Source organism: Lissotriton helveticus, chromosome 11, assembly GCF_964261635.1.
Source record: "Lissotriton helveticus chromosome 11, aLisHel1.1, whole genome shotgun sequence".
NCBI lineage: Eukaryota > Metazoa > Chordata > Amphibia > Caudata > Salamandridae > Lissotriton > Lissotriton helveticus.
Window position 1 is genome coordinate 58654167 of NC_136072.1, and position 25102 is coordinate 58679268.

A 25102-nucleotide genomic window follows, 5' to 3' on the forward strand; every position below is an offset into this window, starting at 1 on the left:
TGTAAATTGTTATTAATTTTTTGTCACTAATTCTTTCTTGATTCTCTCTTATCTTTTCTGAACACCTATATCAATCTTGAACATTTCTATCTATGCACGCTCCCCCTGGGGGGTACAATCACCTGTAAATGTCTCTCATGTATCATTGACATTGAGTGTTAATTAATTTCTATAAACTGTCTTTGGAAATTACTATCGTAAAATTAATGTATTAAAAGTTACTTGGTAGTAATTAGGTCTGTTGCATTTTAATTTTAATTTTTGTGTTTTGGTGTACTTTGTTTAGTATTTGTTACATGGAGCTGTTAATTTAATATATGCTCAAAAATTTGATTGCCTTAGCAACTAAGTATTGATTAGTGTCACATTGAATCGAGGTCTAGGACCATTGTCTCTTTTACTGCCAATCTGAGGTGGGGGGCAGAAAAAAACAAATAATAATAATAAAAATATAAACGCACCTTTCCTGCCGGCCACCGCAATCTTCTGCTCCTGTGCCGCTCTGCTCCTCTGTTCCCATCCCAGCACTACAATTCCCAAGGGCACAGGTTCCCAGAACCCACCCAATCCCAGTTCTGCTTCCAGCATGAGAGTAGCACTGGATTTGGGTGGAATGGGCCGGTTTTGTGCTCCAGCACGGTCGGGTAGCCTGTGCCCCTGAGAACTAGGATATCTCCAAGGAACAGCCTGGAGGTATCCTAATGCGCATGTCGGTTTGGCTGGCTGTGGAGGCCTAGCCAAACCGCTGTGCACACTTTTGGTGCCTACCACTCCGCTCCCCCTTCTGTGTGACACTGTGGCCTGGCCCCACCCTGCACTCAACTCAGCAAGCTGTAAATAAAAATAAAATGACAATTAAATAGTTTTATTGTCATGTTATTTTTCCTTTGACTGCTGCATTTCAGCAATGGGGCGGCGATCCTCCGCCAAAACGAAGAAACCAATCCTGTACATTAAGTAACATAAATAGCACTTAGCTAACATGCCTTGTACAGGCTGCCCAGAGTCTGAAATGGATAGTAGTTACCTTCCCCCAAGAGATCATATATGTGTTGGCAAGGTTAGTACTTGCTTTCTGTTCTGTTAAATCGCTGCATGATTACTTTCTACCTCCAGCTTGCGAAGACCTATGGAAATGTTTTCACTGTGTGGCTGGGGCAGAAGCCGGCCGTTGTGCTGAATGGATACCAGGCAATGAGAGATGGTCTAATCTCTCACTCCGAAGAGCTTGTTGGACGCCCTACAACCGCAACTTACCAGGAACTTTCAAGGGGAAAGGGTAGGTAGCTCTTGCTTCACAACAGCATAGTTAAGCAGCAAATAACTTCTATTGATATAGTTTAGTAATTTCTCAGTGCTGTAAAATGATTCAGATCCAGTTTAATGGTGCTCAACTTACCAACCTTGAAGAATAAGAGGATGCAAGAACAAGGGGATGCAAGTATTGGAATGTGTGATCTGCACAACCTTTTCAAGGTGCAACTCAATAAGCCATTCATTCAGCTTTTCAGAGTATTACACAGCAGGGGTCAGAAAGCATGAGGTGCTATTCATTGGGTTATGAATGGATGGGATATGAGCTTTGTAGACATTAATGACAGCTGTAATGACTTACTGGGTGGATATAAACGGATCTCTTAGTGGGATTGTGCGATATCCTCTTCACCTATTCCTACTCATGGAGCAAAGCTTTGTAAATTGGATATACATTGAGTAAGTGGATGGATGGAGGGACTGGCAGACAAACTGATGGCGTGTGGAGCAGTATTAGCAGACGATGAAAAATAGGGCTTTCAAGGTGGGCAGCCAGTGGACGCTGTGCATTAGTTAAACAATACAGTGCTGCTGCCGCAAGGCCAGAGTGTGAATAGTGACCTGGCTGTCAGGAAGCCTGCTCAGCAGCCTTCCCTCTCCAGCGTGATACAGATCTGTGCTCTCTCTGTCAAGGCCCATGCTGTGTGAGCTACTGACAGTGGTTGCAGTGATGTCATCCTGCTAACCTACCTCTGAACACTGGTATGTTATGCAAATTTGTAGAGTGCACTATCACCCGAGTGGGTATCCTGGCACTGAGCTAGCTTTCAAAAGAGAGTGGCCCTAAGCAGTGGTTCGGGCACACATGTGCAACAATCCGAATCTAAGAGATAGCATTCTATACATTAAACAAAAACAGAATGAATCCACTGTGTGTCCTGTACTGCAGATATAGGGCTCCTGGAAGTGCAAGGGAGAACTGTAGATCCCACAGTGTTTCAGCGACTCTATCTTCACATTCTATTGTCTCCAGTTAGTAAAGACAGCAACAAGAGCTGGATGAGATGGAGAGAGAGCGAGAGAGAGAGAAAGAATGATTTTGACTACTCAAAAATTAAAGTTTTGACAAACCAGTCACTCTTGCAGCCTTTTGCATAGAGCACCTTTACTTGTACATATATTACATTAGCAGACAGGACCAAAGCATTCTTTAGCCAAACATAAAAATAAAATGCGTACATTATGTTGAAGGGACCATTAACTAATAACCTAACACACATTTGATTACTTAGGAGTTCTGTTTTCCTCTGGACACAACTGGAAGCAGCAGAGACGCTTTGGTATGACGTCTCTGAGGAATCTCGGGGTTGGCAAGAAAAGTCTAGAAGCGCGGATCCAGGAGGAGGCGCAGAGCTTGGTGGAGTTCTTTGTTAAGACGAAAGGTAAATTATCTCAGGCCCAGGTGCCACATCTGTAATGAAAAAACATCTGATTCCCATTCTGTTTCATCTGACGTAATGTGAATTTATTGATTTGCGTGGTTCCATATAGCACAAGAGAGACTCAAAGGGATATCTAAGGGATTTACATTGAAAAGTTACTACTGCATGCAAGTAGCTTGCAAAACAACAGGTGTATGGGTTAGTATACACATGAATGTTTTGTAGTTACATACATATAAAGCAGCCATCCTCACACATTAACAGATTCAACAGAAAGTTTAGCATTAGTTGTGAGGATAAGTGGAGATTAACATACTGAAGGCAAGAACTAAAGAAAAGCAAAAGTGAATGGGCACCATATATCTTTCAACATGGCTGCCATACTCAGACAAAGATAGAGTGAACAAGGATAGCCTTACTATTATCAGCCTAGTTTAAATTTATATTGAAATAAGTCACAAAGTGGTGATCACAAAGCATCATGGTGGCCATCTCCAACCTCAAACTCCATCGCCAGAAAGGAGGCAGTCATACTACTGGCTGGTCACCAACATGTGATCTCTTGTTCCTTGCCTTGACTTCTGGTCTCACTGGACACTCACAACATAACATCACTTTATGGATATAGATCCAGTATCCACATCAGATGGAGGAAGTCCAAACTGCTTACACTGGCACCAGTTGAATATCAGCCAAAGATTCCCCTCTTCCTACGATGGAGGCGGAATCTATGATGGTGAAACTTGCACTGCCAGGACTATTAACTCAATTCATGGCAGCTTTCCCACCATCAGAGTGGCACAGAAATTCTTTCAGCAACATTCTAAATCAGAGTGGCACAGAAATTCTTTCAGCAACATTCTAAATCAGCACCTCATTGATAAGTCAGGTTGTCCCGACTTCAGCCTTCATCATTCTGTGCTTTACAACATTCGCACAATTGAGTTGGTAATAATATTTTTTGGGATACCCTTATCTTGAGTATGAATATTCTGCAGAATTTAACTTGAGAAGATATCTAGTTATTCCCACTAACAACAGATTGTACTACTTAAGATGACTGTGACTTTAACTGACGTTTTCTATGTAACATTTTGTGCAAGATTTGTCAATCGAGTGATTAGCACTGAAAATGGAACTGCAGTTGTGAAAAATATGTCGATTTCTTCTTTGTCAAAATGATTCTTTATGAAGTTACGAAAATCATGAGCCGGATTTGTGGATATTCTTGGATAAAAATAACTTTTTATAAAAATAAGATCACAGTTTTGTTTCCAGCTCTTGGAAAATGAATGATGGATTTATAGTCCAAGATATGTCTTGTGAGATGTTTTAGGTAGGGGTGTCATTTGCTTTTGCGAATTCAATTAAAATGCCGCAAAAAGTATATAAAATCATGCAAAATTGGCATTTAGCTCTATATTTTAGCACTAAATTCATGCATATCTTCTGGACAGACAAGACAACATCTGCATAAGCTGAAAGCTGTATGTGTGGAGATCTTTACATGTAGATTTTCCTTTGTCAATCAGGTACCAAGTGTCCTGTATTTTCAGTGGAACTGTATCCCTCACGCCTTGAGAGCCTATGATCAGCCAACAACTTAACCTGTCTCATCAACGCTATTGCCTGCCTGTCTCATGGTGAACATTTCACTCACCAGGATAGTATTTTGGAGCTGTCATGGGTTTCAACTGAAATAACCATACTTTCCCTAGGGACCCTTATGTCAATTACCTTACTTTGCCATCTCTACCATCCTACAAAAAACTGCCAAAAATGGGTGTCTCACAGATAGCCGCTATGTGTCCTGTGGCACAAACCTTTTTTCTGCACATCCCCATGTCTTCTAGATATGAAAGTAGATATTTATCATCATAATCCAAGCCTCTAATATCAACTTAGCAAAGATGGCCAATTTTTACCCCACTGTTAGAAAAGCAGTATATGGCAACTCCACTGACCCCTACTCAACCACTACTTCTCTGCTGGGCTTAACCAGTACTCCCCCCTTAACAGTTGTGAGTACCCTACTCTTCCTTAACACCACATCTTCATTAGCTGATCCCAGACCTGCCTTGTTCCCGGTGGAATTTTGTCAACCCACTAGAACTCCCTCTCAGGTGGTTGGCGGATCTATGGGCTCAATCTCCTCACCGTCTGTCACAGGGTTTCTCTTGAGCTGAGAGGTTCCCTCAAGACCTACAGTCTCCTCGATTATTAGACGATGCTCCGTCCCCCATCCCTATAACTTTGCCACATGCTATGCCAGAATCTGGACAATGATCCTCCACATAGGCCTCAACTGGTTTTCACAGATGCTCCCTGTCTCTGCTCGTTTTTCCCTCACACCCTCCATTCCTAGACCAACACTCAGACTTGTCTGCACCTTGAAAAGATATCTGGACAATTGCACCTTCTCACTTCTGAGCTACATGACCTGAAAGCCCTCTCAAATGATCTTTTCCCATGTTGAGCTCTCTCTTCACCTCTTTGAATTTGCCCAGAGCGTCCACCAGGGATAGGGACCACATGGATCAGCCTATAGCCCCCTCCATCTCAAAATCCATTCCAGATTCCAATTCCTCCACCAGCCACAGAGGATGTGAGACACACCCGGTGTCCACTGATCTCCTGGACAGTCACAACTCTTGCTCTTCTTGGTCCAACTCTAGCATGGTCCAAAAAATACATTCCATCCTTTCTAACCCGAACTGAGAACCTCCTCGCAATCCTAGATGCAGCGATTCCGACAACCTCACCAGTGTGAACATCACCCAGACTCCTTCCCCCCTAATCCACTACGACTTAAATGTGTTCTACTTAATTGCAGATCAGTCAGTAAACACGCCTCCGATATCTTTGACTTTATCCAACACAATGATTTAGACATTATTATCCTCACTGAAACTTGGTTAAATCCCACTTCTACTCCTATCTTAGACCTCCTAGTACCTCCCACTCATGACATAATTAGGCTAGCCAGAGCTCTGTAGTTGGGTGTTGGCCTAGCCTGTATTCACAGGAACACACTCACGATTTCTCACTTGGCGTCCTCTGCGCCTTCCTCCAGTGAATACCTGTTTCTCAGCATCTCAAGTAAGAACCTACCGGTTTGCAAACTTCACACCTTTTACCACCCATCGGTGACAATCTCCCCTTCATTGAGCAACTAATGGAAATCATCACTAGCAATGTCGACTCAGTGGTGGGCCAAATGTTCCTTGGTGATTTCAACCTTCACTGGTCTAGGGGGGCGGAGCTAGCCGCGAGACGAGATGGCTGCTGCCTGAGCGAGCTCCTCGCCTGAGCCCTACACAATCCTGCATTTAAATCCTTTTATGCCCATCAACACCGTGCTGCTGTGAGTGAGCTACTGTTGGGACTGCAGAGGGGAGTCGGAAGCACCGAACAACGCCGATCGCAGCCCCTGGGGCGCCGACGATCCTTGAGACGAACGTGGAGGCCTGGTGACGCAGCTACGGGCCTGAAGCAGCGGCCTCGGTGCAGAGGAGACCCGCAGTGCAGGAGGAGCGCGGCAGCCGCGCCGAAGGTGAGCCCCCGGCCGTGACGGCGGAGACCAACACAGGGCAGAATCGGGCTTTGGTCTGGAGCCCAGAGACCCGGAATTGGCTGAGACCTGACTTGCGGGTCGGGTGAGAAACGGAGAACGGCAAAATCGGCGGCGAACCGCCTGGCCTGGCGATGCAGAACAACTGCCTGGAAGGCGGACAACAGTAAGTTGGCGAGCAAGGGCGAGGCTTCTCGGCCGGTCTGGCGCTGCATTGTACACCCGCTGAAGTCTTCTGGGGGGGGGCGAGCAGCGGCTGGGTACACAGCCCTGATCTAGCGACTGTGGGCTTGTAACTTGGGACAAAACTACGGTGAACCAAACCGAGCGTGAGCGGCTCACGGGACACTACAATTTGGCCGCACTGGGGCCTACGGGTGCAGTTGCAGACTGGCGGAGACGCAGAAGTGGCGGGGGGGATTGGCGTCTCCGAGACACCGGGAGAGTAGACCACTGCTGAATCGCTCCTAGTGGTGCGCACCTGATTGATATACCCCATAACCGGTGCGGCGAGGATGGGGCGGTGCTGCCATTGACTGTGTTGGCTCACCCGGCAGACCGGGAGCGCCATCTTGCCTGCGGCCGGTATGTGAGCACGGAGAACACAAATCCCTTATTGTCACTATCTGTAGGTGGCCTACGTCTTACACCGGTTAGATAAAGGGGAAGCCGGACCGTAACCAGCCCAAGATAACATTTGACCAGGCCAAAAAACAACCTGATGGCGGCACGGAGACACAGGTCCCTCTTACAACCGCGCCATCGACAGAGGGGACAACTACCAATGACGCAGTGCAAACAATGTTCCGAACAATACAATCATCACTAACAAATATAGATGGGAAATTAGATGCCCTAACGTACGGAGTCGACAGGATGTCCGAACGCCTAGATAAACACACGGAGCGTCTAGACATGGCGGAAAGATGGATTTCCGAGGCTGAAGACTCTCAGGTACAGATGGACTCCAAACAAACTAAGATGGAAAAACGACTAGAGATGACGGCGGCCAAGGTGGAGGATTTGAAGGCAAGATCTAGGAGGAGTAACATACGCCTGATGGGAATTGCGGTGACCACGAACACGGGCCCCATGGAGCACTACGTAGAAAAGCTGCTCATTTCTATGTTGGGACGTGACACCTTCTCGGAAGAGTTCATACTGGAGAGAGCACACAGGTCACTGGCCCCACGACCGCCCGAGGGCATGAGGCCACGGCCCATAATAGCAAAACTACTGAACTACAGGGACCGTGACGCCGCGTTACGGAAAGCAAGAGAATTTGGCACACTAACCCACGAAGGCATGACCATTTCACTATATCTGGACTTTACCTCGACGGTACAAGAGGCGCAAAAGAAGTTCATGGAGGCAAAACAGAAGCTACGTGAGCTCCAAATACCCTATGCATTGCTATACCCCGCGAGACTCAAGATCACAGTGGAGAGCAAGGCTAAAATCTTTAATGACGCTTTGGAGGTGCAGACATATTTGAAACAGAAAGGAAAAAGCAGTGGGAGAAGAAGATCACCGAGAAGTGAACAAGGAGAACAACCTAGCATGTTGGATGCGAATGACTGATGTATGATTAACCTTAGGTCTTGAAAGGAGACGGGGTGTGCTAGGACTATGTTGGCTATCCTGGCCATGGTGGACAATTGAGCACCCAGGCCTCCTGACCACCGTGAATGCCTTGCCCAGATAAGTGGACATTTGCTCTGATATTTCATATGAGACGCATAATGATTGCTATTTTAAAGGGTATAATGCTGAAAATGTACTGCAGTTCTTTAAAATGTGTTTTAGGTGTCATAGTTGAACAGACTCGCGGTGAACAGGTGTTGGGGCACACACCACTCGGCAGGCTCAGACTCATGCAACGTTTAGTTGCAAGTAACGAGTGGGCAGCTATGACCCTCCTGCGTGAATCGCATAACCTTGACATTGTCTACTTTTTTTATGTTTTTTTTCCTTAGACTGAATGGGGATTATCTTGCAACTTAACCTAGGGGATGTCTCCACTGAAGTTGGGGCGGTGGAGGGGTGGGGGGGGCACAGAAAACTCTGACCGGCAGATTAACAGACGACACATTTGGCGCTGATAGTTTAAGAGGATACATACACGAGCTACTGATGCAGGACACATGCACACGACATGGGGAACCCACTTAAAGATTACAGACCGCTAAAACTCCTCACCTGGAATGTGCGTGGGCTTCATAACGCACGAAAAATACGACAGATGATTGCATACCTAGACAGACATGGGATTGACATAGCCTGCTTACAAGAGACACACCTCACTGACACACGAGAACACACTATTGGAAAACTCTGGGCATCATACCGATTGACATCCTCTTACTCGTCATATGCCAGAGGGGTCTTGATATGGGTGAGATGCACGGTCCCTTTCACACACCTTAAATCGAAGTGTGACGATCAGGGGCGATTTGCGATACTGCAGGGCGATTTTGGACGCTCGATCTTGACCATAGTAAGTGTGTATGGGCCAAATACTGATGACCCCGTTTTTTATGACAAACTATGGTCGACATTGAGGGGCACTTAGCCTGGCACAATAATTTGGGGGGGGTGATTTCAACACCTGCTTAGACTCCACACTGGATAGCTCCACAGGCCAGGACAGGTATGGTAAACGTTCGGCCAAGGTAATACGTAAAGGGATGGCTGAGTGGAATATGTTAGATATATGGAGACAGAGACATCCTAATACATTGGAAGGCACATGCTATTCATCCACACACCTCACGTGGTCTAGACTAGACTACTGGTTAGTAACACAAGATGTATGCACCTGGACTAAGATAGTGACCCACATGCCTCGGACGTTGTCAGATCATGCCCCGGTTATACTCACGCTGGAAATACCAACACACACGCCTAGACAATTCACCGGGAGGCTGCAACCCACGGCACTACTAGACCAAGTGTTTCGGGAGGGTCTGAGAGAGACCATAGAGAGCTTCTTTGAGACTAATACTGGCTCAGTCACAAGCACCCGTACGCTATGGGAAGCTTTTAAAGTAACCATCCGGGGCCACTGTATAAGTACACACGCGGGTATTTTGAAAGATATTCAAGGACAATTAGATCAAATTGAAAAAGATATTCAGGTGCTTGTCAGAAATGGGTTTGCCAATTCTACAGGGGGTAGCATGGAGCAGAGCGGGCAGGCCAAACTTCAGAGGACATGTGTAAAGCGTCCACGCAGTACCCACAGACGACACACCAGGCACACTAAAAGAGAGACACGACACTGCTTCTGGTTGGAAAAAGAATAAGTTGTGTATTATCTCCAACCTGAAAAGGTAAACACAATAATAGCAGTAACGACAATGGGGCGCCAACTGGCGCCAGGGCAATGAATGCAAGGGGGATTATTCACATGGGAAATGGGACAAGAATAAAAGATTAAGTTCGTGAGTCCATGGCTGAAATAAAAACAAAGCATTACAAATGGCATGAAACCTCAGGGTCAATAGTGCAGGGCAAACTCAGGCATTAATCCTTGGCATCACCTAGAAGTAAGCTGTAAGCATACAAGGAAACATTAGGCGTAAACACAGCCGGCCCGGCATTAGCTCCTCCTGCAAAAAGAACCATTAAGCATACCATATTAACAACCAGCCTCGACATGCAGCAGCCCTAAATCCTGAGGCAGGAATAAAACAATTTGCGTAGAAGAACTTAGGCAACTTTTCATTACACAGGCCTCACTAGCAACCTGGAACCTCAGTGGCATCAATAACACAGGGTACCCACCAGCAACTTGCATAGGGCCCCTGGGGGCATCATCACATTTAACATGTGGCCTGCATAACCCTCCTAAACAGATATACAACGGGTCTAATGGGGGCTCTCGCCCAGTTCTGACGCCTTGCGAGGGCCAACAGGGCCCACCAACAGTCTTCCAAAAGAAGGGGGGGCGAGCACCGACCCTGTGCCCCGACTCCAGCAGTCTTGGGCGCTACAGCGTTCCACGGGGCATACAGCGCTTCAAGGGATCACAGCTCTGGGTGGAGCAGGCAAGTCCCACGCAGCACAGCGCTCAGGACAGCGCTTGGGAGGCAGATCACAGCGCGATTGAAAGGCCAGCAGCGCTTCACTTCTCTAGCGCTTCGAAGCTATAGCGCTTAACAGGCAGCTCCTCACAGCACAGCTACTTGGGGGTACAATCCTCCCCATACAGCGCTTAGCAGATACAGCGCTTCCAGATTATAGCGCTGGGCAGGCAATCAGCAGGGCAGTCTTGGTCACAGCACTCTGGGGACACAAGCAGTCTTCTGCAGGCCAGCGCTTCCAAGGGCACAGTTCTAGGCTGGATAGCGCTTCCAGGCACACAGCGCTTCTTCTAGGCACAGCGCTTCCAGGCACACAGCGCTTCTTCTAAGCACAGCGCTCCCCAATAGCAGTTCCCAGGGAAATACAGCGCTGTAGGATTCTGCAGTGTAGCGCTCCCAGATTATAGCTCCTGGGGGACACAATCCTTTAGCTTTAGCGCTTAGCAGGCAACACTCACGAGGCACAGTAGTTTCCAGGCGCACCCAGCGCAAGGGGGGCGGACAGTCCCAGCAGCGAGCCCCAGGGTAACACTCTTCACCTCCTGGGTGGTGGGGTCCAAGATGCTTCTTCCCTTCTCGGCGCTTCTTTGCGCAGCGCTTGTGTGGCGCAAGGTCCCGGCAGCTTCAGGGACCTAGGGGGGCCCTCCTTCTTCAGGGGCCCTGGGGACAGAGCAGCAGACACTACTGGGCCAGGTCAGCAGGTAGTGGGGGCATCATCAAAGCAGGGTGGTAGACCTTTCACCATACCCACTGAAGCGTGGCCCTCCTCCTACACGGCAGCCTGAACTCCTGAAGGGGGGCTTCACAAGCCCTGGGGACAGTAGGGGGGTCCTGGATGGGTGCAGGGTCCAGCACACAGGCCCAAGTGGCGGTATCCCCTGACAGCAGGTCCCCTCACATTCCTGTCCCTGCTCTGTCTCTGCACATCACATCTCTACTGCTCTCCCTATACCAGAAAGGCTGGAAGCTTCTAGAAGGTCCCTCCAAATGCTGGGATTGCTGGGTACCAGACAACTAGACCGCTAACCCACCTCAGACAGGCAAACTAGTTCTAACTGGCTCAGAGGGAGGAGTAGAGCACCCTGGGTGCTAGGCTTTCCCTCCAAATGCAGTGGTGGCTGGGTACCTAACAACTAGACTGCTAACCTCCTGCAGTCAGGTGGCACAACGCATAGCCTTGGCAGCCATTTTAAATGCAAAACACAAATGCAGCATTTCACCAGGGTACATGTTTACTATGGGGGAAAATAAATGTACACACCATTGCATTGCATTTAACATTAACATGGTGTCTCACACCACACATGGCCTATTCGGTAACCTACACCATGGGGGAGACATCTCAAATTAGGGGGGCAAAAAGCAAAAAAATTGGGGGGAAAAGGGCCAAGTCCAACAGTGCTGGAAAGCAGATTTGCAGCGAACCCGCCTGACTCAATTCTAGCAGAGATAAGGAAACAAATAGACAAATATGACGAGTTTGCGACGGACAAAGTAAAATATATATCCCGCAGGCATGTAGCGAGGTCCTATGGTGAGGGAGGGCGTCCAGGGAGAGCATTGTCCTTCAAAATTAAGCCCATACAGTCAGGGACACACATCACTGAGCTGAGGACTGAGACGGACGAGTCAGTATATGATACGCCATCTATACTGAACAGCTTTACTGATTTCTACACACATCTATACACGGCCCGAGAAGTACCTCCGGATCATGAAATATGGCAGTATTTAGATGACGTAGCCCTGGCGTGGCTTTCTGATGCACATCACGAGTATCTATGCCTCCCAGTGTCCAAACACGAACTGATAGAGGCCTTTAACTCACTACCCAATAACAAAGCCCCGGGCCTGGACGGTCTACCAGGAGAATTTTATAAGACATATCGCGACATACTCATACCCCACTTTGCTGAAATGCTTGAGGAAGCTTATGAAGAGGGCACACTGCCAGACACACTAACGGAAGCCTTGCTGGTGGCGCTGCCGAAGCCAGGCAAAGACCCCTAGAAATGTGACTCCTATAGACCCCATCCCTAATTAACATGGATGCAAAGATCCTGGCGAAAGTAATAGCTAATAGATTACAGCCACTTCTTTGCAACCTGGTGCTACCGGATCAAGCTGGCTTCATGCCAACGAGATCTACTGCTCAAAATCTACGAACGATCTTCTCCCTTTTTTACCAACTAGATCCGGAACTGCCGGCGGCGGCCGCTTTGCTGGACGCCGCGAAGGCATTTGATTCAGTGGAGTGGAGGTTTATGAATGTTACATTGCGCAAAATGGGGTTTCCGGAACCCTTCCTGCAATGGATTTCACTCCTCTATACAGTGCCCAAAGCACGTATACGTATAAATGGTCTAACACCGGACCCAATATCAATAACCAGAGGCACAAGACAAGGATGCCCATTATCGCCTATATTATTCACTGTGATACTTGAACCCTTGGCCTGCAAAATTAGGCAGAGACACTCCGACACAGCCCTACAATTTACTCTTAGACCGATCAACATTTCATTATATGCTGACGACATGATGCTGTATACCACGCACCCAGATAGACACCTCAACCAACTAATAAGGAATTATGTACAATATGAACGCTACGCTGGTCTCAGCATTAACTGGGACAAATCAGTAATAATCCCACTTACTGTAATAACTGAAAAGCCGGAACTAGACTACCCCTTAAAGTGGAGCACCGACCCAGTCAAGTATCTGGGGATATGGGTTCACAGAGACCCGGAATTAGTCCTACGAGAAAACTATGGGACTGCAGTGACCAAACTGGAAGAGCAAGTGGAGAGATGGATAAAATTGCCTCTTTCCATAGCTGACCGAATAGCCCTCCAAAAGATGATCATATTACCCAAATTCCTATATCTATTCTGGAATGTGCCAATATGGCTATCGAACGTGTTCTTCAACAAACTGCGCTCTGTGCTTCAGAGACTGACCTGGGCGGGCAAACAGGCTAGAGTAAGCTGGAAGGTCCTAACCCAACCATATCGTCTGGGCGGATTTGAGGCGCCAGATCTATAACTGTATTATCTTTGTGCACAGGCCCAACATGCGCACTACTGGACGAGACAGCATGCATTTATACCCCACGTTGCAGTAGAACATGACAGCGTCTCCCCAAAGCCACTACTGACATTGCTTACTAATCCCATTGCATACACTCCATCAGATACAATCAATACTGCACATAATACCTCAAGGGCATGGCATGCACTGGCGCGCAGGGCGAATAAAGCCCCCATATACGCAAGAGCCCTGCCAACGGCAAAACACTCTAACCTCTCGGTGACACAGGAACCGAGAATGCAGACCCTACTGGAAGAAAGGGGCATCGTCACTATGGGGCAAGCGTTTCCACATGCTACGTTTCTCCGATGGTCTGACCCAGCCCTGTGCGCACACCAGACCCCTATGAAAAACTTCGCATATCTGCGCTTCCGAACGGCAATGAAGGCACTTTACCCCACATTTTCCAGCGAACCGGAGCAATTGGCGACGCTACAGGCGCTCCTAATGGCCCCGACCCGTGCGCACTTGGTAACAAGGCTTTACACCACGGCACAACACGAACAAGCCACAGAGAATGCTCAACCCAAATGTAGGTGGGAGAGACTGCTGAGTGAACCACTAGACGCACAGGACTGGCAATATAGCTGCACGCAGCTCACACTCCTTACTTCTAATTGTAATCTCCGCATACTCCACTTCAAATTCTTACACCAGGTATACTATACACCCACAAAACTGTATAGATTAGGGCTGAGAGATAATGACTCCTGCGCTCGATGCGGTGCACCAGGAGCAGACTTTCTACACGTGGCGTGGTCCTGCCAAGGCCTGCAACATTACTGGCGCGCAGTTACAGAAACACTACAAACCATGCTGAAAGAATATATCCCGAATACACCACAGGTATGCCTTTTGGGGATTAAGAAACTTAAGCAAGTTAGTCAGAGGAAGTTCCTGGCGGTACACTGCTTCTGGCAAAGTGCAGAATAGCGATAAGATGGAGCGCTAAGAAACCGCCTAGACTAAAAGATTGGATAACCGACATGACGTACTGTAAAAGGTCTCTGGAGACCTACGCTGAGGACTTACCGATGACATCAAGGCCCAGGGATTTTTGAGAACCGCTGACATCCTACTTGCAGAACAACCCTGAACAATCATGATAAACGAACAAAGATCAGTTCCCGCACTGGTGAGGGGGACAAGGCATCCCTGTTATTGTCTGAGATGGGGGCAATAAGCTGTATAGGGATGAATGAGGGAGGAGATTGAGTGCGGTACCATGCAATTGTTGATACAATACACCGTTATGTGTGTTTAACACTGCTGAATTTCATGGACAATACGAATTTGCTTTCAGAATGTACCTGCCATATTGTGAGTTTGCTGTTACAAATTTGTAATATGTGGATCTGCTGATCAGACTGAAAAATAAAATAATAAAAAAAAACCTTCACTGGTCTAACTCCAATGATTCCGCTGTATCTTGCTGCCTTAAATCATTCTTAAATGATCAAGATCTGACTCAGCACTGCGACCAACCAACACATAATAAAGGAGAAACTCTAGACCTCATCATCTCTACAGGGCAGACAATCACCCTAGATTCCATTACCCCTAGTGATTGGTCCGACCACCATAGCATCCTCTTTTACATTAACAGGGAGGTGTTGATGAGGAAGGCTCAACCATTGAAATCAAAGATATGGAAAAGAGACCTCAGATCAATAAACTCTGGCGATCTAGCTGCCCAATGCAAATATGCCCTCTCCGCCCAAGATGACTTGGTCAAGGTGCAATCAGTCACCGACGCCTACAATTCGGCAATCACCAACATCATGGATGACATTGCTCCACTCCAACATAAAAATGCCTCAACAAAAATATCCTAAACGTGGTATAATTACAACCGAAACACAGAATGACGCAACCTTAGGGCAGTTGAACGTTCCTGGCAATCCAATCCCTCCTCGAACCAATTAAAACTCCTTAGAGATGTCAAGAGCCTCTACAACAAACAAATAAAGAGTGCCAAGGCTGACCACTTCAGACACCAACTGGATCAAGAGGCAAACCGCCCCAAGAAACTGTTTGAATTGGTCAAACAGAAATCAGTCGTTGGTCCAAACCACTCTGAACCTGGCGGCAGTCCACCCTCTGGCGACAAACGTGCCGCTTTCTTCTCGGAGAAATCAAGATTCATCTCTGCTGACCTCGCCTCTAAGAAGGCTCTATTGCCTTCCTCAATTGCAGACACCCTGACCCCCTTGAAAAGGGCATATAGACCACTAAGAACACCAAGAACAATGCGTCATGGGGGACCTTTACCCCATTTAGTGAAAATGACATTCACAAGATTCTTCAGAATTTCAACCCTTCCAACTACTTCAGTGACCCATTGCCCCCGGCCATCTTCAAAGAAATCAAGAACGCACTCATCCCCACCTAGACAAGGATAGTAAACACTTCTCTTTCACAAGGCACAATCTCCAATTGCCTAAAAGCAGCTCAGGTATCACCTATTCTAAAAAAAACTAACACATACAAATCTGATCTCAATAATTTCTGCCCCATTTCCAACATCCCCACCCTAGCCAAACTTCTAGAAAAATGTGTTCAATCTCAACTTTGTGCTCACATAGAGAATTATCAACTCCTAAACCAGCATCAATCTGGTTTTACGAAGGGGCACAGCACCGAATAGGCTCTCACTCACGTATGGATGACATTTTAAAAATGCTTGACAAAAACGAATCCTGCCTCCTGATTCTGCTTGACCTTTCTTCCGCATTCGACACGGTTAATCATGACAACCTCCTATCCATCCTGCAAAACAGAATGGGTTTTGCAGATCAGGTGCTACAATGATTCTCGTCCTTCCTACATCACAGATCACAAAGAGTCAAGGCAAACCACTCTCTCTCCCAGCCCTCTCCTGTACTCATGGGGGTCCCTCAAGGGTCCGCTCTATCTCCTATCCTCTTCAACCTTTTCTTGGAACCTCTTGCTAACTTATTAAACTCCATGAACATTCTCTTCCACATGTATACGGATGACATGCCACTCTATTTGAAAATCTCATCCCTGGAAAACCTCATCTCTCTCAACACTACCCTAATTTCTACTCAAAACTGGTTAATGGAGAACCATCTCCTGCTTAACACTTCCAAAACTAAATTCCTGCTCATCTCCCCTCTGAACCAGATCACCAAGCTAGACCTATGGCTGAGTCACCTCACTGCTTTCAATTGCACTCCTCTTATCATAGACTCAGCCAAATCTCTCGGAGTCACCATGGACAAGCACCTGAATATAAAAAATCATATCAGGAATGTATGTAAGGGAGCAAACCATTTGTTGAGGTCACTCAGAAATATCAAACCTTTCCTTCCTCTAAATGATTTCAATCAGGTGGTCCAAGCGATTGTCTTACCAAAGCTAGACTACGGCAGTGCTACCCTCTGTGGCCGACCCAAATACGCCCTGGCTCCACTAAGGTCATCACTGAACACAGCGGCTAGACTGGTCACAGGCACCAAACGACCTGAACATACATCCCCGTTCCTAAAATCTCTCAATTGGCTGCCCTACAAAGCATGAATACAGTTAAAGATTGCTGTTCTGGCGCACAAAGCCCTTCACTTCAATACTCCCAGGTACCTTGCTCAAAAACTTGAACTATCCTGTGGTCTAAGAGCCTCAAGAAGAGCCACTAGCTTCCTCTTGAAACCACTCATCCTTAACAAAAAAGGATATACTTTAATAATCGCTTCTAAGCAGACTAATATGATTAGAGGGGTGATGATTCTTGTCAGGCCGAATTTCTGTATCTCAGTCCGTAATCTTAGTGACAAATGGGGTAGATGGGCAATTGCTGAGTTAAAACTGGGACAGGAAAACTTAACAATATCCTCAATTTATGGGTCTAACGCGGATGAGGATGAGGTGCTGGGGCTGTTAAATATAGAATTAGCTACTTGGAGATCTCCATTAATTATATGTGGAGACATGAATATAAATGTAACTAATACGGAATTAGCTGCAGGCCCAGAAAATTATAAGGGTCGTAAACCGCGAGTGTTTAGAGCCCTATTTAATTTAGTAGCTGACCATGCTCTGGTAGATATCTGGAGTAAGAAGCATCCGACACTTCCCGGATATACTTACTACTCTGCCCCTCATAAGAAATTCGTCCGGTTGGACTATTTTTTCACCTCTACATCTATTCAGACTGGAATAAATATACAGACATTTCCCAGAATATCTTCGGATCATTCCCCAATTTTAATTGAATGCCCAATTTACATAGAGACTGGTTGTCCTAGGAGTTTCTCATTTGATAGGAAACTGTGTTTTGATGAGGTATATACAGCACATATGAATAAATGGATAACAGATTTTTTTAAGGTCAATTTGGGCACCGCCAGTATTGAAACGGTATGGGATACATTTAAGGCTTGTTTTAGGGGGGAAGCAGTTAGCTATGGTATATTTCATCAAAACAAACGTCGCTTACACATGAGAGATCTGTATAACCAATTAAGAGTTGCAGAAGAGGAACTAACTGTAAAAATTGGGAAAAAAGACACTTCACAGACGATAGCAGAAATAGAGGGCAGAGTAGCACGCTGTCGGTCTAGTATTACTAGTGTTTGGTCGGAAGAGATAGCAAGTAAATATCTAGTCAACAAAAGACATATTCATGAATATGGAGAGTCCATAGGCCGCTCCCTGGCACTTAGATTAAAAATGAAAGCAACGGCTCGTCTGATTCATAGACTTCAGGATCAATTCGGGGTGATGCATGAAGAGCCGGGAGCTATCTTAAATATATTTCAACAGTTCTATACGGAATTATATACTAGGCAAGCTAATGAAGAGGTAGGACAGGATTGGAATAACGATTTATTTAACAAGCTGGGTCAAAGCGAGGCGGAATTTCTGGATAGTCCCTTCTCGATGGAGGAATTAGAGGTAGCAGTAAAAAGCATACCAAATGGAAAGGCAGCGGGCCCTGATTTTATCCCGGGGGAAGTATATAAATGTTTTTTTGAACCATTAAAACAGGTTATGTTATATACTTTTAGAATGGCACCACAGGGGATAGCCCCAAACACTTGGGATGACGCCGCGATTGTCGTATTCAGTAAAAAAGGGAAACCTCCTGAGCTACCCGGCTCATATCGCCCTATATCATTGCTCAACTGTGATAGTAAGTTATATTCCAAAATGATTGCCAATCGATTGTCTAAAGTTATTACACCATTAGTATCAACGGTTCAACACAGGTTTATCCCCAAAAGAGGCACAGTTTCACACATAAACAGGGTCATTACATTATTTGATATAGCGGAAGTGGAAAAGAGAGATTTGGCATTAATATTACTTGATGCCGAGAAAGCTTTTGACCGGGTGGAGTGGGTATATTTATGGGAGGTGATGAGGAGGATGAGATTTGGTCAAGCTTTTATGACTGCCACTCAGGTACTATATAAGGCACCTAACGCAAGAATAGTGGCTATGGGTTTAAAATCTGAAAAGTTTAATATCACCCGAGGGACCCGGCAAGGGTGCCCGTGTTCCCCGTTGCTTTTTGCTTTATTTATAAACCCTTTTATTATTAGCTTACGTAACTCACACAATATTAAACCTTTCGTTATCAAAGAGATCCCATATTCAATATTTGCATACGCAGATGATATTGCGATCACAACTACCAAACCTGAGCAGGCATTAAGAGAGATAGAGCAACTAGCAGAAGTGTTCGGCGCCAGGTCTGGATATAAATTAAATTCAGCAAAAACTCAAATCTTATGCACAGAGACTATACAATTTAATGATTCAAGAGTTACTACTGAGGTTACATACTTGGGTATTAAAATTAGAGCTCAAATGCAAGGAATAGTAGATACCAACTGGGAAGAAACAAAAAACCAAATCAAGCAATCTTTGGAAAGATGGGAGCGTCTGCAAATTTCTATTATAGGGAGAGGGAATATTATCAAAATGAATATTCTACCAAAAGTATTATATTTATTTCGGAGCATCCCATTAGAATCCCCAGAAAAATACTTACATCAGCTTCAGACTGTGTGTCTGAATTTTTCTGGTTCCCGGGTAAAACTCGACGTGCCATGAAATGGCTAACGCTCCGGGAAGAAAGGGGCGGGCGTGGCTTACCCGATTTTTTGATTTATTACTATGTTTGTTTTTTGCAAAGGCTGCGCTTTATGCTGACAGGATAACCTACAGAGGATGTAGCAGATTCACCCTCAATATTTTATCTGTTACTGGGAGAGCAAGCGAAAGGGAGTTTATTAAAAGAACTAGAGGGTCACTACTACAAGCATACTCGCTTTAAGGTGTTAGTTTCAGCCTTTAAAGTTTGGAGAAGTGTTCGGAAATTAGTTAATTTAGGAAGAATCCCTTATTACACCCCTTTCACTGCAGATAAAATATTACCTTCTATTTTTTGGGATAATGTCACAAAGGGTTGGTCAAATAAAGGGTTAAGGAAAATTGGAGATTTATATGATGAGCACTCTACATTTGTTACTTTCGGAACATTGTTAAAAAATATGATGTGTCTCCGGCATCTATTTTTAAATATTTACAAATTCGTGATTTTTGTTTAAAAAAACAAATTAAACCAGCACCAAATGCACTAGTTGAAGGGATTCGCCTCAGGAACAAGATTGGTTCACTTTATTCGCTAATGCTTGAGGGCAGAGATGATGATATGAATAAATTCAATCTTTATTGGCAAAATCAGTTAGCTGTCCCAGAAGTTGATATTCATGATACTTTATGCATGGCTATGGAGATTTGCATGGCAGCTAACCTAAAAGCTCAAGTATACAAAACGGTATTTAGGCTATATTATACCCCTAAGCGAATGGCCAACTGGGGCAGTAAATATGATGGGAAGTGTTTTCGTTGTGGAAATCCCGATGCTGATATTTCGCATATATTTTATTATTGTATTAAGTTGTCCCCATTTATGAACGGTTTGGAGAAATTCATTTCCATTGTATTGTATAGACCGATTAAGATATCTTCAATGCTTATGTTATTGGGAACTGAACCAAATGTGGATGATGATTCAGTATTAAATGAACACAAATTCTTCTTATTCTTAGCAATGACTGTCGCTAGGCTATGTATCGCTACGGAATGGCTACAGCCAGAGGCCCCAATGTTCGAATTCTGGAGAGCCAAACTTTATAATATTTATGAACTAGAATGGAGTTTATATGCAGTGAAAGGGGTAAGAAAAAAACGTATAGGCTCATCAATCTGGGGTGCTTTAACAGATTATTTAGATTCTAGTTGAGCCCTATCGCAAATATTATCAGATAAACTAGAAGTTCGCAATAATGTTATTTACGTTATTTATGTATTGATTATGCCAAATGTATAAATTTAATTTGTTGTGTCACCTCAAAACAACCCTGGAAAAAAAAAAAAAGAACACAGCGGCTAGACTGGTCACAGGCACCAAACGACCTGAACATACATCCCCGTTCCTAAAATCTCTCAATTGGCTGCCCTACAAAGCATGAATGCAGTTAAAGATTGCTGTTCTGGCGCACGATGCCCTTCACTTCAATACTCCCAGGTACCTCTTGCTCAAAAACTTGAACTATCCTGTGGTTTAAGAGCCTCAAGAAGAGCCATTACCTTCCTCTTGAAACCACTCATCCTTAACAAAAAAAAACTTGTCAGCGAGCTTTATCCGGCACTGCACCAAAGATATGGAATTCTCTTCCACCAGAAGTATGCAGAATCTCTTCAACAAAGGCTTTCAAATTGGAAGCTAAACGATTCCTTCTGAACAAATTCTTACCCTGAGAGGGGTAGGCTCACTTGCTCATTGACATTGTTCCCACTATCATGGTACCTCCATTTGTAACGGCTCTTCTTTAATGCACACTGTGACCCCCCTTGTTGCCTGTGTACACCTGCTTATTGTATTACCCTCCTGGGTGCAATTGTCCCGCATTCCGTGACCCTTCCAGTCTTTTTTTCCTTTCTCTCTCTCTACTGGATGTTGATATTGCATTTATGTTCTTCCTTCCATCATATTGTTAAGCGCACTGATATCCTTCGGGATCTTGTTTGCGCTATATAAAACTTTATAAATAAATAAATTAATTAACATAAAATAGGTAGGAGAGAACCAAAGCGATTGCAATCTGAACCCTGTGGAAGCTGTCATGAGATATTGGTTGAGCATCATTGGTACCTACTATGAACAGAGTTATTGTTTTTGGCAAGTAGAACTTGGTTCTCTTTTGTTTACAAATTGTTTAGTGTACATAAACACTTGGGAACTCAAAACAGCATATAGTGTTTGTAACTTCTGTGCTCAGTGTTGAAGCTATATTTCTGTATGTCAGCTTATTGCGTGCCTTGTGTTTCTTTTTTGCCTACTAATCTTATTGCACAGAACCGAACATGACTTGTTACTTTGCAAGTTATTACATTGCGTGGCATTACAAAGCGGTTGTTACAAAGACTGCGTAGTTACCATGCAATGCCAATACTACACAAGTCATTACATCGACTTACAGTAGATTGTGCACTAACAATATAAATGTATAATATACTATTCCAACTCCAGCGTACGCAACAGTAGAGAAGGCGTTGGAATAGTAAACTATAATATTTCTTATGTTAGCGCGCCATCTACTGCAAGTCGATGTAATGACTTACGTAGTAATGGCATTGCGTGGTAACAACACGTTTGTTGTTACAACCGCGTTGTAATAGCATCGTGGTCTAATGACTGCAATATAAAGGTCGTGTCCACACAGAACCATATATATATATATATATATATATATATATATTGAAGCTCTAAAAGCACCAAAGCGTCGCACTCCCAGGCGGGTGCTCCCGTTGCGAGGGTGCACTCGCAAAACCAGTACCGCTCAGCCTCCCAACGCGGCAATCATCCGCAGGACGAAGGAAGCACTCACAGGGGTGTAATTACACAAATTTATTTGTAACACAGCACACTGACGCGTTTCGGTCGGAACCTTCCTCGAAGTTTACCGAACCGGCAGAGGCGTCCACCATATGTTCCCGCATCCGGGTCAAAATCATAGACATAGGACTAGCCTATGGGGCGGGTAAGGAAACAGCATGAAAATAAGCGCCATCTTTGAATGTCACAAATAATAATGCAACACAACTTGAGTGCAAAATAAAGCCCTGGATGGGCATGGCAAACTGTACACCAATATAAAAAAACACAATTATTCACTAATATTATTCAAATATAGTGAATAAAGTTGAATTAATAAACAATATAACATAAGGAAGGAAAACATTATTATAAATATAATAGTCCTTCCAATGCATGCTGTATACACTCCTACACCCCGCACAATTTAAGTACATAAGTTTATGCTCCATCAATCAAGCCCTAGATGGGCGAATAGTGCAGTGTAGATCCAACAGGACCCACACTCCTAACAATCATGACCAAGGCAAAGACAATTAAGTGGGACTCAATCAAAAATATCAAAGTGATAATGTCAAGAAATGAAAATTCAATACACTTCTAGTTCCAAGTAAAAAAGAGAGAGAGATAATTCATAACATTTCTCATAAATAAATAAATCCACAGGTCAGCTCATCACAGTGTAGATAATGCATAGTCAGTAGATCCTAGGTGAATACATAAATTTCATCCTAAACATAAAGAAAATCCAATATGCATAATCAAAAAGAGAGACACAGTAGTGTCACCCTACTATTTACACTGTACCCTCATTCCCCCAGATGTGATGATAATTCCTCATGTATATTCATCCCTAGGGGCATCTTAGTTTGGAGGTCAATTATGTACCGTGATTCCAATCTACGGAGTCGAACAAGCCTGTCTCCTCCTCTTGGGTTCACTGGTACATGGTCAAGTCCAAAGAAGCTCAGGAGATCCCTGTTGCGCTTATGTACTTTATCGAAGTGGCGTGCCACCGGGTACGCCTCATCGAAATTCGCAATGGCGCGCATGTGCTCTAAAATGCGCATCTTCAGGGGATTAACAGTACTGCCTATATACCTAAGTCCACACGGACAGGTGAGACAATAAACGCAGTATGATGTAGAGCAGGTTATAAACTTGCTTATCCTACGTTGAATCCCTGTATGAGGGATAGTGTACGACCTGACTCTTCTACTAAATTTGCACGCCTTGCACTTCCCACATGGGGAAAAACCACAGATTTCACCAAAGGCAGTGACTTTAGGGGACTCGACTAGGTGACTCTGAACTAAATCGTTCTTGATAGAACGTGCCTTGCGGAAGGTTATCTGGGGGTTGGTGGGAAGATCATTTTTAATGAGCTGGTCAGTCTGCAAAATATGCCAACTTTTCTTAATGGTTTTTTTGAGAAAAGCGGCATCTTGTGAAAAGGTGGTAATAAGCCTGAATTTCCCATCACTCTTAGTGGGCTTTTTGCTCTTGAACAAATCGTTCCTCTCAGTGGAATTAGCTCTCTTAAACGCGTCCTCCAGGATTTGGTCACCATACCCCCTCCTCCTGAAGCGCGCAACACACTCTGTGGCAGCTAATTGGAATTCATGATCTTCAGTGCAGTTTCGTTTTATCCTCAATAATTCCCCATAGGGGATACTTTTAATTAGACTGTCAGGGTGGCTACTGGTCGCTCTCAAAACACTGTTGCCCGCAGTTGGTTTTCTGAAGAGTTTGCTCTTTAGTGTCCCGCCCTCAACGTAAACAGTCACGTCTAGGTAGTTCACAGAGATTTTGCTCACCTCCCCTGAAAATTCAAGGTGAACACTGTTGTCATTCAACCTCCCCATGTATTGTTTGGCACTCTCAATTGTACCGTCCCAGACGATAAACAGATCGTCAATGAAACGATACCAACTGATTAAGTTACGAGACCAGAGTGCATTATCTGCCCCCCAGGCTACCTGCTCCTCCCACCAGCCCACGAACAAGTTCGCGTAGCTGGGGGCGAAGCAGGTACCCATCGCTGTCCCAGACAGCTGACGAAACAATTCAGTCTGAAAAAGAAAAATGTTATTCGTGAGGCAAAACTGAACAAATTCCAGTAGCATTTGGCTATGCTTCCTAAATTTCAATGGTCTCTGGTCCAGATAATACTTAATGGCCACCAGGCCATCTGCATGCTTAATGGAGGTGTATAGGCTTGTTATATCTAACACCATTAAGGTGTAGCCCTCTTTCCACTCAATAAGTTTCACTTTCTCCAAAAAATCAGAGGTGTCTCGAATATGTGATTTCAAAGACAGAACAAAAGGTAATAAGAAATAGTCCACAAACATAGATAAATGTTCCGTAAGACTCCCCTGCGAAGCGACAATTGGTCTCCCCGGGGGTGCAGTAGGGTTCTTGTGCACCTTGGGGAGGTGGTAAAATGTCGGTATAATCGGATTGAGGCGTCGCAGGAACATGTATTCTTCCATTTCAAGGAAACTGTCATTGTGCCATTTACTGATAAGTGTATGATAATCATTCACACTGGTCTGGTATTCTTTAGTGGTTATTCTCTGGTATGTGGATTTACAATCCAATTGTCTGATTGCTTCCTTGTTGTAATTCTCCTTGGTTTGCAGAACAATGTTCCCGCCCTTATCTGCAGGTTTATATATTATGTTCTTATCCTGGCTTAAAGATTTAAGGGCCAAATTCTGTACACTTGAGAAATTACCCACCTC

At 44.9% G+C, this 25102-nt stretch overlaps 1 protein-coding gene across 1 annotated transcript in view; it reads left to right on the top strand.

Moving 5' to 3' along the window:
- Positions 1–25102, top strand: part of LOC144792901 (cytochrome P450 2J4-like) — a 102949-nt gene that overhangs the window by 25998 nt on the left and 51849 nt on the right. Inside the window, exons 2-3 of the mRNA XM_078668105.1 lie at positions 1117–1279; positions 2547–2696. Of these exons, the coding sequence (XP_078524231.1) occupies positions 1117–1279; positions 2547–2696 (313 nt within the window). The remainder of the gene's footprint in view (positions 1–1116; positions 1280–2546; positions 2697–25102) is intronic.